Source organism: Mycteria americana, chromosome 14, assembly GCF_035582795.1.
Source record: "Mycteria americana isolate JAX WOST 10 ecotype Jacksonville Zoo and Gardens chromosome 14, USCA_MyAme_1.0, whole genome shotgun sequence".
Lineage (NCBI taxonomy): Eukaryota > Metazoa > Chordata > Aves > Ciconiiformes > Ciconiidae > Mycteria > Mycteria americana.
The window spans coordinates 12,218,766-12,233,274 of record NC_134378.1 but is presented as its reverse complement, the minus strand read 5'-3'; the positions used below and the strand labels follow the sequence as shown (position 1 = coordinate 12,233,274).

General features: G+C 41.2%; 1 protein-coding gene across 1 annotated transcript; it reads right to left on the bottom strand.

The window, feature by feature from the left end:
* Positions 1-1,108: 1,108 nt before the first annotated feature.
* PCK1 (phosphoenolpyruvate carboxykinase 1) lies at positions 1,109-8,059 on the bottom strand. Its single transcript, XM_075517244.1, has 10 exons — positions 8,042-8,059; positions 7,580-7,854; positions 6,025-6,206; positions 5,214-5,417; positions 4,703-4,890; positions 3,578-3,740; positions 3,223-3,447; positions 2,999-3,130; positions 2,160-2,255; positions 1,109-1,563 (listed from the first exon to the last, which is right to left on the bottom strand). Exons 2-10 carry the CDS (start codon positions 7,801-7,803, stop codon positions 1,109-1,111), a joined length of 1,869 nt encoding a protein of 622 aa, XP_075373359.1. The 5' UTR covers positions 7,804-7,854; positions 8,042-8,059.
* Positions 8,060-14,509: the final 6,450 nt, after the last annotated feature.

Genomic DNA, 14,509 nt, shown 5'->3' with positions numbered 1-14,509 from the left:
GCTCCTACCCCTGTTTTCATTGAGCTCTAAGGCTTTAGGCGTCCCAACAAATCTGGAAAACTCTTCCCAAACTGTCTTTACTTCAACAGCTCCACTCGTTATTCTTGCAAAAGCCAAGGTACTATGGAACACAGACAAATCCTAGAACTTCAGCAAATGAGCAAGGTCCTAATACAGGGCTTTCCTAGAGGGTAGTTTTTTATAAATGTCTGAAGTAACTAACAATGCCCAGTTATGGAGAGCATGACACTGGCTGGATGACTGCTTGCAGCTGGTATCATAATTTCTGGATCATTCCTTTGGCTTGAATAAAAGTTGCAAAGACAGTATGTGGCTTAAACTAGTTGGCTTAGGAGTAGCAGATCAATGCTAGTCAACATCTAACTGCCACATGTGAATTTCTCTGCGCTGTGGTATTGACAGGAGGCCCAATTTATACGCATGTAGTTTATCAACAGTGAGAATACTGGAAATGAGGTCATATTTTGTATAAACATTTATTTCAACAGTTTAAAGAACAAGCCATTCAAAACACCTGGAAATCACAGGAACATGAGGCATATATAATAGCAATATCTTAAATACGCATTAGTAATACAAAGTCATCTTTCACTGATAAAAGTTACAACTTCATTTTTCTAAAAAATATCTAAGCCATGAAATATGCTTAGGTAATACATATATACAGCATCTAAGTTTCTTTCTTCTTTCCTGTAGAGTCTGAGACACTCGTGGTTTGTGCGATAGAAACAATATGCTACACCTTGAAGGCTGGATTGGTTTGGATTGTATATGCAGAACTAGGCAAGTGATTTACACACATCATGGCTATATGTGCGTGTGAGTGACAGATCAGGGTTTTGAAGACCATGTGCACATACATTCCCACAGCTGCTCACCTATTCACAACAACTGATGTAGTTATAAATCATTAGGTCTGGAGTTACTTCTAGAACGTCCCTACCTATATTCTAACTAAACTAAGACCTACTTTTCATTATAACTCCCTGCCCATCAGTGTGCTGTTACGCTTCCAGTGGTGATTTGCTAAAATGTGTTTGTCCTGTCTTAGTACGTGTGGATTGATAAATAATTGTGGTTTTGATCACTACAACTGTTTTATCCTCATCTCTAAGGCAAGCATTTCTCTTTCTATTTCATAGGGAAGGTCAGCATTAACTTGCACTTCAAAGTATTGTTTGATTTCTTCTACCTCCTTTTCCCAGAACTCTTTGGAGATATCAAACAGTTCAGTCAAGTTGACATCTTCTAAACCCTTCAGGTTCAAAGCAGTGCCGGCAGGGATGTAACCTATGGCAGTTGGCTTGGCAGAGGCTTTCCCTTCAATTCTGTTGAACATCCACTCCAGCACACGGGAATTCTCTCCATAGCCAGGCCACAGGAATTTCCCTTGGCTGTCTTTCCGGAACCAGTTAACGTGAAAGATCCTTGGTAGTTTTGCAGCTGGACGATGTGCCATGCTGAGCCAGTGGGCCAAGTATTTGCCAAAGTTGTAGCCAAAGAAAGGTCTCATGGCAAATGGATCGTGCATAATGATTTTGCCTGTTCAAAACACAAATGGAGAATGTCAGGTAATAAATAGCACATTTATTCTAAAGCACAAAGATTCAGATCCTCCCAGGATTTAGTACTCATGGTCCCTTAACCACCCTTCTGCATCTGAACCAAAGAGCTTTAAGAAACAATACAAGCATTATCCTTGATATATGAAAAAAGTACAAATTAAATTAATTTTTGTAATCAGTGTAAATTAATTTCTTAAATCTCATGTCAAGCAGCCTAAATGAAGATCCTCAAGAGCTGGCTTTCATCGTTCATGTATTTATGTTGAGCTCTAGCAGAAGAGAAAATTTAAGTTTATCCCAGACTGTAACAAGAACTCACATCAAGGCTTCTGGTAACCCCATGCCTGCACCCTGTTCTGTATGCTTGCCACCTAGGGGATTATTCTGCTTAATTTGACTTTTACAGAGAATTTAGCTTTTAATTCCAGTACAAATATTTTCTATTGTGAAAATGCACCGGTTGCAAAATTAGCTGCCAGGACTGAAATGTGAAAGAGCAGAGGAGGAGGACAGAGCAGGCAGTCCAGAGAGGATTGCTTTTAATACAGGTAGGCAGATTAAATTTTGATTTACCTTTGTGCTCAGCAGCTGCTGTTGCTTCAGATCTCATAGCTGCTCCTATAAATACTCCATGCTGCCAGTTAAAGGCCTCATATACAAGAGGCACACCTGTAAAGAACAAAATCACTTCAGTAATTAGAGGTCCAGAAACATTTTTATAACAGGTTTTGCTACCTGAGATACTGCTGAATGCATGTTACTGTATAATGTATTCTAATTTTTCCTGGTTTTTTTAATCAGTTAATTTCCTGCCCTCTTATAGCAAATAAATTTATAGGAATGTTTTCAAAACTGGCTACCGATTACTGAACACGTCCATGTTTAATTGCTCAGTGGGAGATATCTGGGACCTCAAAATCCCCAGCAGATTTTACTGGAAATAGAATCTGGTCCTTTGGTCATGATATTAGAACTAGCACTACTTCTATTTCTTTTCCAATTGTAGGTGACCTTTAACAGATTCATTTATTTTACTTCCTTTTCTGTAAACTGTCTACAGCTGGTAAATTTCTCTAACCATTTCCTATCTGAACTAGTTAAACTGCAAGCAAATTGAGACAAGTACAGCCATTTGCTATGCGTCTATCTACTACCCAGGTTAGTGGGTCCTGATCTCTCTCCAGCCCTTTATTATTATTACCTGCTTTGTGTTAACATCTAACAATTCAGACATTGAAGTATCGGTGGCTGTAACTGCACGTGTCAAAGGCTAACATGGAGAAGTTAGTCTAACGTGGTTATTTCCTTGCTTTTGCAGCTGTGAAAGCAAAACCTGTGTCTATGCCCAGTTTTGTTTCAACCCTTCTGTGGTCAGCACTTCAGTCTTGATACGTGGCTGCTGCATCTCTTACCAGCAGGTCTGCGGCCTCCAAATATTATCCCTTCGATGGGCACGCCTTCAGGTGATTCCCATGCAGGGTCCATGATGGGGCACTGGCTGGCTGGAGTGCAGAATCGTGAGTTGGGATGAGCACAAGGTTCCCCTGTAGAGAGTACAATGAAAAGGTTATAATTGCAGAATTAATGTGAATTCAGCAGAGAAAGCCAAGAGAGACACCGGAGTGGGCCAGGTTACCATTATCTGGGGTCCAATTCTTATTCTTCCATGAAGTCAGTGTTACTCCTGGTGGTAATGGCTCATCAATGCCTTCCCAATAGACACCTCCATCACTGGTTTCTGCTACATTGGTAAAGATGGTGTTCTTGAATATGGTTTTAATAGCATTGGGGTTTGTTTTGACTGAGGTTCCAGGGGCGACACCAAAAAAGCCATTTTCTGGATTGATTGCCCTTAAGTTGCCTGGAAGTTAAATGACAAAATGTAAGTAAATCAAACTGTTTTAATTCTATCCAGAATCTTGTAGCATGTCTTGCTGCACCTAAAAGCAACCCATACTGGACTGTAAAACAATCCCATTTCAGTTCCATACCTTGTTCATCAAATTTCATCCAGGCAATATCATCACCCACACACTCAATTTTCCATCCTGGCAGGCTTGGGTTCATCATGGCCAAGTTAGTTTTTCCACATGCACTAGGGAATGCTGCAGCAAAATACTTCTTTTCACCTTCTGGATTGGTAATGCCTAGGATCTATTGAAAAATTAATGCAACTGTTAAACACGTCTTTCTTTTCTTGCACTTTTCATTTTGAAGATTGTCTCCCAGCAAGTGGTAATGATAAAATATTTAATTATGCAAATTTGTTCCTACAGAAGAAGCACCAAAATATAGTTGACAAATAACTCAAACTGTACTTTATTAATCAAAAAGTCTACTCTTCTTGCCCTTAGAATATCTGGGAGGAGTTCTTATATACATACCTGACATTTTTTAAAAATATAATTCCAACTTTTTTATTTTGCTAATTGAAGATACACAGCCTATATACAGCTGTGTTTCTCAGCTGAGACAGAAGAAAACCAGGCAATATTCTTTTGGCTGCACGACTGGAGTGAAGTGAAAGCACTTCATGTATGGATACTTCTGCACTTCTCAGAGTACACAGATATTTTTTTCTGAGACTGTTCTCTTATGCACTTTGAAATTATTTTTTTCAGTGGTATTTTATGGCAGTAGAATGTTTAAATGACAGCAGAAAGTAAAGGCAGGAAGGGTACAAAGCAGAACTCATTTAGAAAATCTAATATTTGCAGATTTTTGAGTGCATATGAAACATGCACTCTAATATGAAAGGCAATTTTCAAAACTTGCATTAAGCTTTTGCTATTAGACTTGTAGGGGCAATATGGATGCCCAGTGATGACATTTAGGCTCTGCTCAAGTACATGGGTCTGCCTACAAGTGGCCACTCTCAGAAGTTCCAAATCTTTCTTGGTTTCTGATTTTACAGGTACTATTTTAAAATGTTTGGTACTTAACCTTGTAAGCAGTTTCCTATTTCTTATAAGCCTGCCGTGTGATAAATTCATATCTAATGTTACAGGACTATCCATACGAGACTAATTTCACTGATAGCAAGATGTAATGTATTTATGTTGAGCTAATTTAGGGTTTAATGGCTGTTCAAACACACATGATTTAATAGCTCTTACCAGCATGTGCTCAGCTAGCCAGCCCTCCTCTTTGGCGATTCTGCTGGCAATTCTGAGAGCAAAGCATTTTTTCCCCAGTAAGGAGTTTCCTCCGTAACCGCTGCCAAATGAAATGATCTCTCTGCGATCTGGGAGATGGGCAATCAGCGTTAACTCTGGGTTGCACGGCCAGTTGTTGATTAATGGTTCTGCAGAACAGAACGTTGTAGTCATGAATGCAGCAATTTCCATGCTGGATCACGCTGTTGTTTCATCAGCATTGAGCCTCTGACAGCAACCCATACCAGATGCTTTAAAGGAAACCCCTTGGTGAGTACTAGGGATAATAATCTCTTTTCCATGAAACTCTCATTGAGGTTTAATTCCTTTAATTGAGTTCTGAACCTAGTGCTGTTGCACAAACCACCCTGGTCTTCTACGGTGAGTGTCTCCCACGTGCTGAGAACACGCAGTCAGCTCTAAAACATGCCCCTGGGAATTTCCAGGGGTGACAGTTTTTAATCTATCTTACCTTTTAGTGGTAGAGGACATCCAACCGAGTGAAGGCATTTTACAAACTCCCCGTTGCTCAGGGCTTTCAAAGCAGCTGTTCCCATCCGTGTCATGATCCTCATGCTGGCCACTACGTACGGTGAATCTGTCAGCTCAATCCCAATCTTGGACAAAGGAGACCCAATAGGCCCCATGCTGAAGGGGATGACATACATTGTACGTCCTGGAAAACAGGGAGTAGCAAGATGTGGCAAAGAGCAAAACAGGGGACTTTTGAAATCATCTTTATGAACATGGATGTTGTTTCTCACTCCTTTAAACGGTGTTTGTCTTGTAGGTGTTTCTGATGATGTTTAAAGAGCTGTAGCTTTGTTTGTCTAATTGCGTAGCAAGAAATTTTATCTTAAATGCTGAAAGCAGCTGTTCAGACAAATTGTCTAGCCAGTAGTAAAGGTGGGTGGAGGCCAAGTTCTCTGTTGGTGTAAATAACTGAACCAGAATTATCGCTGGGGATGGGGGTCCTCCATTCTCACCTTACTTCCTATCTGCTGCTTAGCTGCTGTGTGACTTCCTGAAAAAAATCACCCAAATTTTCCTACCTTACTCTGCCCCTCTTTATGAAGAGAAGAATGCTGGAAAGAGACAGGACTATCCTTGCACAGGCATTTGGATCTATGGTAAAGATCCGGATGAAACCAACAAAGTGACTACTATCAGGGGTATAAACCTTAACTTTCACCTAAAATCCTTCTTTAAAGATTCCAGTAACTAGTAGTAGAGTGTCTCTGTAATCCTAGAAGTTCAATGTCGGCCATCCTTTTCTTGCTTACCTTGCATGCAGCCTGGGAACCTGGTATTGAAGGCTTTCTCAAAATCTTCTTCAGACATCCAGCGACCCAGCTGGCTAGTTCCAGTTTTAGGGATCGGAGTGGTATCTCTCTGTTCTTGAGTGATGATGACGGTTTTGCTCTCAATTCTTGCTACATCTCTTGGATCAGTGAGAGCCAACCAGCTGCATTTCACCAAAAATCAGGAAATTAGTCTTTAATTATCAATACAGCACTTTTTACCCTTCCGTGGGACTGGTTTAGCACAAAAGGGTACAATGCTTTGTAAGGCCAAAACTACAGTGACAGAGCCGGTATAACAGACAATCTCAAAAATCAGTCAGATACATTCTCTCATACAAATTGTTTCAAGACTTTCCAGTACGAACAACAAATTATATGGCCTAGGAAATTCTGGTTACATGTTAATACTCCATAGCCTCTTATCTCAGTCTTATTTTCTGTTGCTGACTTCCAGGGAAAAGTTAATCTCTTTTAATTCTCATTCTCATCAGTGCAAAGTTGTTTTGCATGGGGACCACAAAATGATGCCTCAAGCAAAGTGGATGCCAAGCAAGTACTTTAAGTGTTGGTATAAGTGCCTGTGGGATCAGAATCCAGCTTAGTGATTGGCATAGTCCGTTAAGTTAGAGGCATAACAAAAGAAATACTGACTATAAGCATGATCATAAAAAGTGAAGGAGTTTATTAAAGGGGATTCTCTTCCCCCTCTATAAAGAATTTTTGCCATCTATTTACAATAGAGAGGATTGTTTTACATTTTCACCTCTGTGCATAGAAATTTTCCACGAGTATAAAAATGTTCTAGTTGGGCTGTCATAACCATCATCACTACAGCTAAGCATATAATTAACAATGAATAATTTATCTGGTGAATCTTGCCCTTTTCTCTCCCAAATAGTCTGCAAACAGATTGCCAAATTCCTGCACTTAGTTATTCAAAAGTCTTTGCAGATTTCTCCCATGAAGATCTCTTGGTCGGCACGTAATTCCTGAGTATGTACTTGTTGTTAATATTCTCCTTTCATGTTGGGTTAGTTGGGAGAGATGATGAAATATTTGAAAAAAGTATTTGCTGCATACATTACAGTCAAAGCTCATCGGCACGATATGAATAATGCTTGTACTGAATAATATTTGAACACCCACAGAGCTATTTGAATACCACAAAAAAGTATTTGATGAATAAACTAATTGACTAAAATAGTAGAATTCTTCAAAAGATGTTTGCTAAACAATATTTAGCCATTGCTAATGATTAGTTACGTAGGTTTCACGACATTATTTCAGTTCCCTGATATAACTAATCAATAGAGACAACGTACAGTTGATAGTCCAATTGAATAATATGCTTTATGTTAATTTTTAGAGGAAAAAGTTTGTTTTTCCTGAGTATTTCACCTACGTAAGCTACAGTGCCAAAATGTTCATGGAAAGCAAATATTGAAGGGTTATAAGCAGTTTTAAAAGTAAACAGGACTAAAAAAATGCATATTGCAATTCTGAGTTGATACTGGACTTCCTTCAGGCTACTCACCAGTTCTCATACTTGCTCAGCTTCTTGATCATGCCTTGTTCTACCATGATGTCCAGAATTTTTTTGTTTTCTTCTTCCGAGCCATCACAGATATGAATGCTCTCAGGCTGGCACAGCTTGGCATTACTTTCAATGAAATCCCTTGCTTCTGGAGGCAGGCTCTGCAAATCCCCCTGGACAACCTTGGGCACGACGTTTACCTCGGCTTTCAACTGTGGGGGCATTATTGAACCTGTAGTGGATCTTGTTGATGGCTTTGAAATACTGATCACAATCTAAAATCAAATATATTGGGTGTGTTAGCATACTATGACATTCTAACCAGTGTCAATAAGCCTTCCTAACAATGTACAACACAAAGGTAGAATTTGTAATAGGCTTGATCATGTACTTCTGCTTTAAAATCAAACCACTTGGATCACTGGTAATTTCAAGCTGGAAAAAAGAGGCCATTCTACTTACTGTCTTTATAAGATTGAGCTGGATGTCAGAGAGGATTCTGCTGTCCCTTTCAGTTGATCCCGTTTCACTTGCTTTGGAGTACTCCTGAGATCACTGCTTTCCAAGGAAGCATCCTCCTTCTTTAAATATTCTTCCTGGTGGTGTCCATCCCACTAGGTGAGGTGAGGGAGGCTTGTCCTTTACGTCACCACTGGATGCATCTTGACACAGTGCCACTGACATTGTCATCGTGCAGAGTTGTCAACAAAGCAGCCCTGACGAGGTAATCATTTAACAGGTTTGATTAATGAATGCTGAAAGCAGTGATTCTTAGCCCCTGGGTTTGCTGTTTTAAAGCAGTTACAAAATTTAGCAGTTTAACCAAACTTTGATCCAATTTGGCTTTGAAACCAAAAGCGTCGTAACTTCTTGGTGTGTGGGAAAGGTTGAGTACAAAGAGTATCTGGAGCCGGGAACACAGGGGTCGTCCAGGCAAAGTGCAGTTGGCACATTTGGTAGGCAGATGCTCTCTAGTTGGCTGTGAAGTGGAGGCTCGTCCAAGGTGTGTTTACTCACCTTGGGAACATTGCCTGATCCAGGGATAAAGTTCAACAGTGAGCACTGACAGGCCTGAATAACCACGACGTACACCTGCCTGGAGGCTTTATTTTTGTCCATGCAATTCTGAAAAAAACAAGCAATGTAAATCTAAATGTTGGGTTTCCTTCAGTGGAGGAGAGAAAGTTTTTGCTTATGGTTTGCTTTAGGCTTGCAAACTGAACAATTATTTTCTATTGCTACAAGCCCAGAAGAAGCAGATCGGCAACTGTCTCAGTAATTAACCACCTCCTTCAAATATTATGTTTCATTTTACTGGGAGTCCTATGGGGGTCATAAAATATTAACCCATCTTTAAATTAGTACTCGGAAAAGGCACAGAACTGCTCAGGAATGTGGCTGCACACTGTCATATGTGTGAAGGGCACTGTATGTATATGTGCATATCTGTATCTGTGGTGCGGCAGTATATGATACCAACAGCCACTACTACTCTTATAATTCTGAGGGTGAGAGTGTGACCTCAGGCATTTTGAGGTCTTGCCTCTAACTGTTCCTGCCTGTCCGTCTTTCAGCTCTTTACCTTCCCCTACTCCATTTTAGACCATCATGCCCATAAAGGCTGATCTTCATGTCCGTTTGTCCATGCAGTCTGGACGTACGAAGACTGAAGTATTTCAGACAAATAAAACTAGAAATAACCCTGCTGCCATTTCATCTCACTCTGCTTACACCCAGTCCCAGCAAAGCATCTGGGGCCTCACTTTCATGCCAACCTGTCACTTTTATATTGATGGGGTTTCCACCATGCATGTAAAATATTGTCAACAGTAGTTTGCAGAACAGGAAATCTAGGAATCCCAGCTAAGTTTTCAGGGAGTTCTTTAAAGCAACAAAATTGATGGGAGTATCCTATATAAAGGATGTTCATAACCTGCCACCCGCTCAGGTTCGTGCAGTTAATGAGATGTTTCCAGCAAGGCTTTTGCTGAGGCAGCCAGCAGTGATTTGCAAGCCCTGAACAGCCAGGTCTGGCAGAGCAGCACGGATCAGGACTGCAGCTCGCCTTCCTGCCCTGCAAGTCTAAAATACCACGGAGCTGAATCTCGCACTGCAGGAACGCTTCCCCTGGGACTGTATCCTCTATCTCTCCTGCAAAGCTTTTTATTATGTTTTGTAAACGTGAAGGGAAGAAAATAGTGAAGTAAGAGGGGCTGTCCTTGATGCACTGCAAGGCCAAACATTCCTGAAAAGGAAAACAAAAATCTGGTAGGATAAAAGGTGCTACAGACTGCTCCAGATGGGGCTCTGCTGTAAGCAAAGATAAAATCAAAGACAATTTAGTAACGGCAGCGGTGGTGTTTGGAGTCAACATACTGTGTTGCTGGTGGAGCTGATCAGAAATATTTCGGCCAACTGTTTTCCTCTTAAAACATACCATTAAGTACTTCCTTAAAAAGAAAATGGGGTATAATCTTCAGTAATATTAAGCAGACCCCTTTTTCAGTGAAGTACAAAAATACTGAGTCCTTCCTGCTGGCCAGATAACTTATTATACATAGAAATAACAACTGAGAATAAAACAGCAATGTTTCCGTTCTCAGAAAAAAGAGAGTGGACCAGAAAATGATCATATTGCAGCACAAGTAAAGTCAGAATAAAAGCTTAAAATTGACAGTGTAAGACAGCAGGATTAGTCCTAGTGTCTCTTCAGTTTCGAGCGGAGGAAAAAATCCCCAAACCCGGAGCATTAGTTTCTGCCAATTAAATTATAGTCAGGCAGGTGTTGTGCAAATTTTCTCACACTGCAATCCTAACCTCCCACAATCTTGCTATACAAACTGTGGGCTTCTCTTGAGAAGACACTAAATATGCCAAATTGGTGGCACTGTGTTATGAACATATGTCCATTAAAAATCACATTAAGGATTCCAAATGTTTTTCATTTGTGATGGCAGCAGGGCTTGAGTGCAGATGTCCACTGGGAATTCTAGACACTTAAGCATCAAATTACTTGTATTTAGGTAACACCTCCCATCAGAGGATCTCAAAGCATATCACAAACACACAGTAAGCCTCAAGCCCATATATTAAAACATGCATAGTATTTGGTGCAATGAAATAACTGGAGCATATGCAAATCAGGGCCAAGATTTTTTTCAAGAATCTTCTCATTTAGAGATTCAGCTTTTAGATACCCAACAGAAGGCATTAAAGGTTTAATCTGAAGATACTGAATTCTCATAACTCCCAGTGGCTCTCACAAAAAAACCCCCAGAAGTAGGATCTCCAATGGCTCGGTTACAGCGTCTTGAGGTGTTCACCCAATACGCGTGTGTACTGCTGTTTGCCATGTATGCGTCTGCCCTCTGGATTCAGTGAGCTAGGAAATCTCCCTAGTGCGAAACATGGGAGGTGGTACAGGGGCAAGGTAAGGTCTTTAAAAAAAATGTATTGAATGTAAAGTTTATTTTCCATTTAAATGATAAATCTTTTTCAGTAGTAACTATTATAATACTCATCTAATAGCTGATACAATTTCTTTGGATTGAACTTTTTTTGGCACCTTTTCTCTGTGCTTCTTGACACTTGAATGTGATGCTCATCAGGTGTCTTCTTGGAAGCTGTCAAATTATTTAAATGAGTGTAAATCTGACATTTTGAGATGATAGTGTTCAACAAGTGCCTTGAAAGGAGTGTTTTCAGGATGTTTGCTTTGATGGACACTGTTCAGGTTGTTCAAAACAGAGGTTTTGTGCACTTCAACTTTTACTGACTTACTGGAACTCAGTGCAATAAATGTAAAGGTTCTTAAATGCTCAGAAAAAGTGTCATAAGAAAGCTTAACTCATCACTACAAGCCGAGGTGCAACAAAGCACTCTCAATGAGATCTGAAAGTTGTTAACGACATATAATAATACTCAGAAATTGTACTCCCCTCCCATTGCTAATTATCCTACATATTGTCACCTCCAAAGAGTTTGTCACTTGGTTTTTTTGTTATAAAATTGTAGCTTCTTTTTCAGATTCTCTGAGCTAGTCTACTAACGGAAGAACATTGCTTCTTGATTGTTATTTTTGCTGTGGAGTTGTGCTCGGCTGATACTGAGCACACTGCAATTGCTGCTGGACTGGATGCCGCACAAGCCCAGATCCAAGGGCAGCCCTTGCAAGCGTACAGCTCGCAGAGACCAGGGCAGGGACTGCTCCCTCAATTTCCAGAAGAAAACATGAACCGTGCAAATTGCCTGCAGTTGCAAAAGAGCCTGTGACTGAGCCAAGTGTTCATTCCGGACCCTGCACAGCCCTGTGTGATATTTCCGCCTCACAGCCCCTTTTCTCACAGGCGGTTCTTCGGCACTGGCCCAGCTGCAGGAGGTCTGGGGGCTCTGGCCACGCATGCTGCGCACGCCTCTCCTCGTGTGCCGCGTGAACCGTGACACTGAGCCTCCGGGACCAGGCAGAACAGGTAGCAGCAAACTGTTCTTCCCTTCTTACCTCCCCCTCTCCAACCCTAAATGATACAGTACTGGTCTTGGGCAGATTGTAAGATATAACGTTTGTGGATCACTAAGGTGATGTAACTTTTTTGCCTGTCTTCGAGTGGCTTGTTCTGATGGCAGAGGAATGAGAGGAAAAAAATACCCAGATTTATCACGATTAGACTGTGCTTTCATTAGCCTGTCCAGCATTTCCATCTTGACAACAGATATGCTAAAACTTCTCCAAACAAATGGAAGTAAATGTCAGCAGAGGGGAACATGCATAAGTGCATGTTTATGGTCTCTGACGAAAGTCACCAACTTTTGATGCTTAGTTTAGTATCAGCTTGAGTGATCAGCCCTGGGTTGTATTTTAGGGAAAGTCCTGGCTGTGTCACGGTCCATGCCAAGGCTGACATTATACCACGAGCAGATTGGTTTCTTGCTTGTTATTCTTCTGCTTTGGCAGAGAAACTATTTACTCTTTTTGGTTCTCTTTTCTATTTTCTCTTGTAAGGAATAAAAACTGGAGTCTTGGCTAGGGTGGTACTGTGGGATGTCCGCACATTGCCTGTGAAGAATACTGGAGGTTTAATTCCCTCCTGTCACACTGGTGGCCCTTCTCAGCAACACAAGACACTATAGTTTGGCCTCTGAATCTCAGGTGGGAGACGGCACCCCACATGCAGAGCGGCAAGCGGCTCCCCATTAGTGGTGTATGTTCAATTAGTGGCTCTGAGCAGCACGTTATTCACCGTTCATCATTCTCTCTCACTAGCTCATTAGCTCTGGAGATGGGATTGATTCGTGTAATCTTAACCCTGATAAACAGTCACTTTTTTTGGAGCTATTTCTCCAGCTGTGACTCCAATCTGGGGACTCTTCCCCTAGGAACACTGTCCTCTCTTTCGTAAAACCTGCATCAGTGTGAATACCCAGATCAGTGTGAATGTGAGTAACGGGCTCTGTAGCCACTGGTACCTGACCAGTGGCCGGGTATGTGTAACCCTGTCAAGAGTGAGCTCGGGAGCTCTTCTCATCTACTGTAGAAGGTCTAATAGGCACACAGAGAGTTTGGCCCCACCAAGACTTCAACTGACTTTACCTTAGGCAGCACAAGGCTGATAAGAACATGACTATGATTTTTGCATGGTTACTGCATTTTTTTGGCTGGATGCACAGCAGAACCACGGCAAGGAGAGAAGGGGACAAACTGTACTAAACAGAGTGGAAAACCGTCAGCATAAGGTTGTGTGTTTCCCTTCACCTATGTAGCATCTGCTCTGCTCAGTCATACAAAGCCCAGATGGCACCGAGATTCAGCTTTGCAAATAAAAATGGTAACCCTTGCTGGAGCGGAATCTGTTTACCACAGAGGCGTGTGTTTGCAGCTGTCAAGGGCTCCCTGCTCCCTACCTGTGGAGGGGGTAAATGACAAATCCTTGCACACAGGTTCAAGCAGCAGGAGATGTTTCAACCTCTTGTTCAAGAGCAGTCTTCTGGCTTCATGCTGATAACTAGGGTCCTGGTAACTGTGTCTTTTTACAGAGACTTCCCCTCCTCAGGCCTTAAGAAATGACATGAGGCACCTTTTAAAATTTAAACTGGTTTATTTTTTTTCTAGGATGAGATAATCCTGTCTCCTCTTGCTCCCTCCTTTGGATGCCGTTCATTATTTCTCTGCGATCCTTCACTTGCTAGCAGCACTCTGTTGTCAGTTGTCATTCCAGGGTTACACAGCTCCGTCTACCTGACTGGCAATGTGTTTTTTCTCATTTGTTTAAATACTTCCATTTATCTTTTGTCTCTCTTGTCACTTTTATCCCTCATTACATGCAGTCTGACCCACTGGACACAGTTCTGTATGTCCTTCATGAGCCGACTTCTTTAAAGAAGGAAAGCTCTAACTGGTAAGCATGGGTGCAGATTCAGAAGGTTTAGGTCCTGTTTCTTCCTCTGCTATGGATTTCCCATTTGTGTTTGGACATGTAACTACATCCCCAAGCCTTTATCCTCTCCATGGGAAGGGGGCTGGGAGGTGATAATGCCAATTTCTCTCTGTTCTTGTGCATTCTTCCTAGTTTGGTAGATAGTTCCCGGCCGGAGGAGTTTAAAACCTAATTAGATGAGATCATTATCTCTTCTCATCATTATATCTGTGCCACAGATAGTCCCTGCTGGGTCCTCTAGATTATTGTAATGCAAATAGTATGTTCTTATTTGAAATGAAAAACATTTACTATAACCTGTTTTCTCCTTTGATAGCAACACAAAAGCATCAACTTGGGCTGAACTGTGTTTTCTGTTTCAAGTGAGATTTGTTCTATATTTTTCCCAGGAAAATAGCTTTGAGGAGTATTTCAAGCATTTTGTAACACTGGAAGCAACAACAACAGCATAGAGAAGCTGATTGTGCAGAAATAAAAGCCAGGCTACATCTAAAGGTCA

Excerpts from the sequence above, each read along its gene's own strand:
- PCK1 (XM_075517244.1), bottom strand. The coding sequence starts at position 7,803 with ATGCCCCCACAGTTGAAAGCCGAGGTAAACGTCGTGCCCAAGGTTGTC. Across the intron at positions 6,207-7,579 it reads CTGAGCAAGTATGAGAACTG|CTGGTTGGCTCTCACTGATC; the intron begins GTGAGTAGCCTG and ends GGTGAAATGCAG. Across the intron at positions 2,256-2,998 it reads TGGAGGCCGCAGACCTGCTG|GTGTGCCTCTTGTATATGAG; the intron begins GTAAGAGATGCA and ends TGTTCTTTACAG.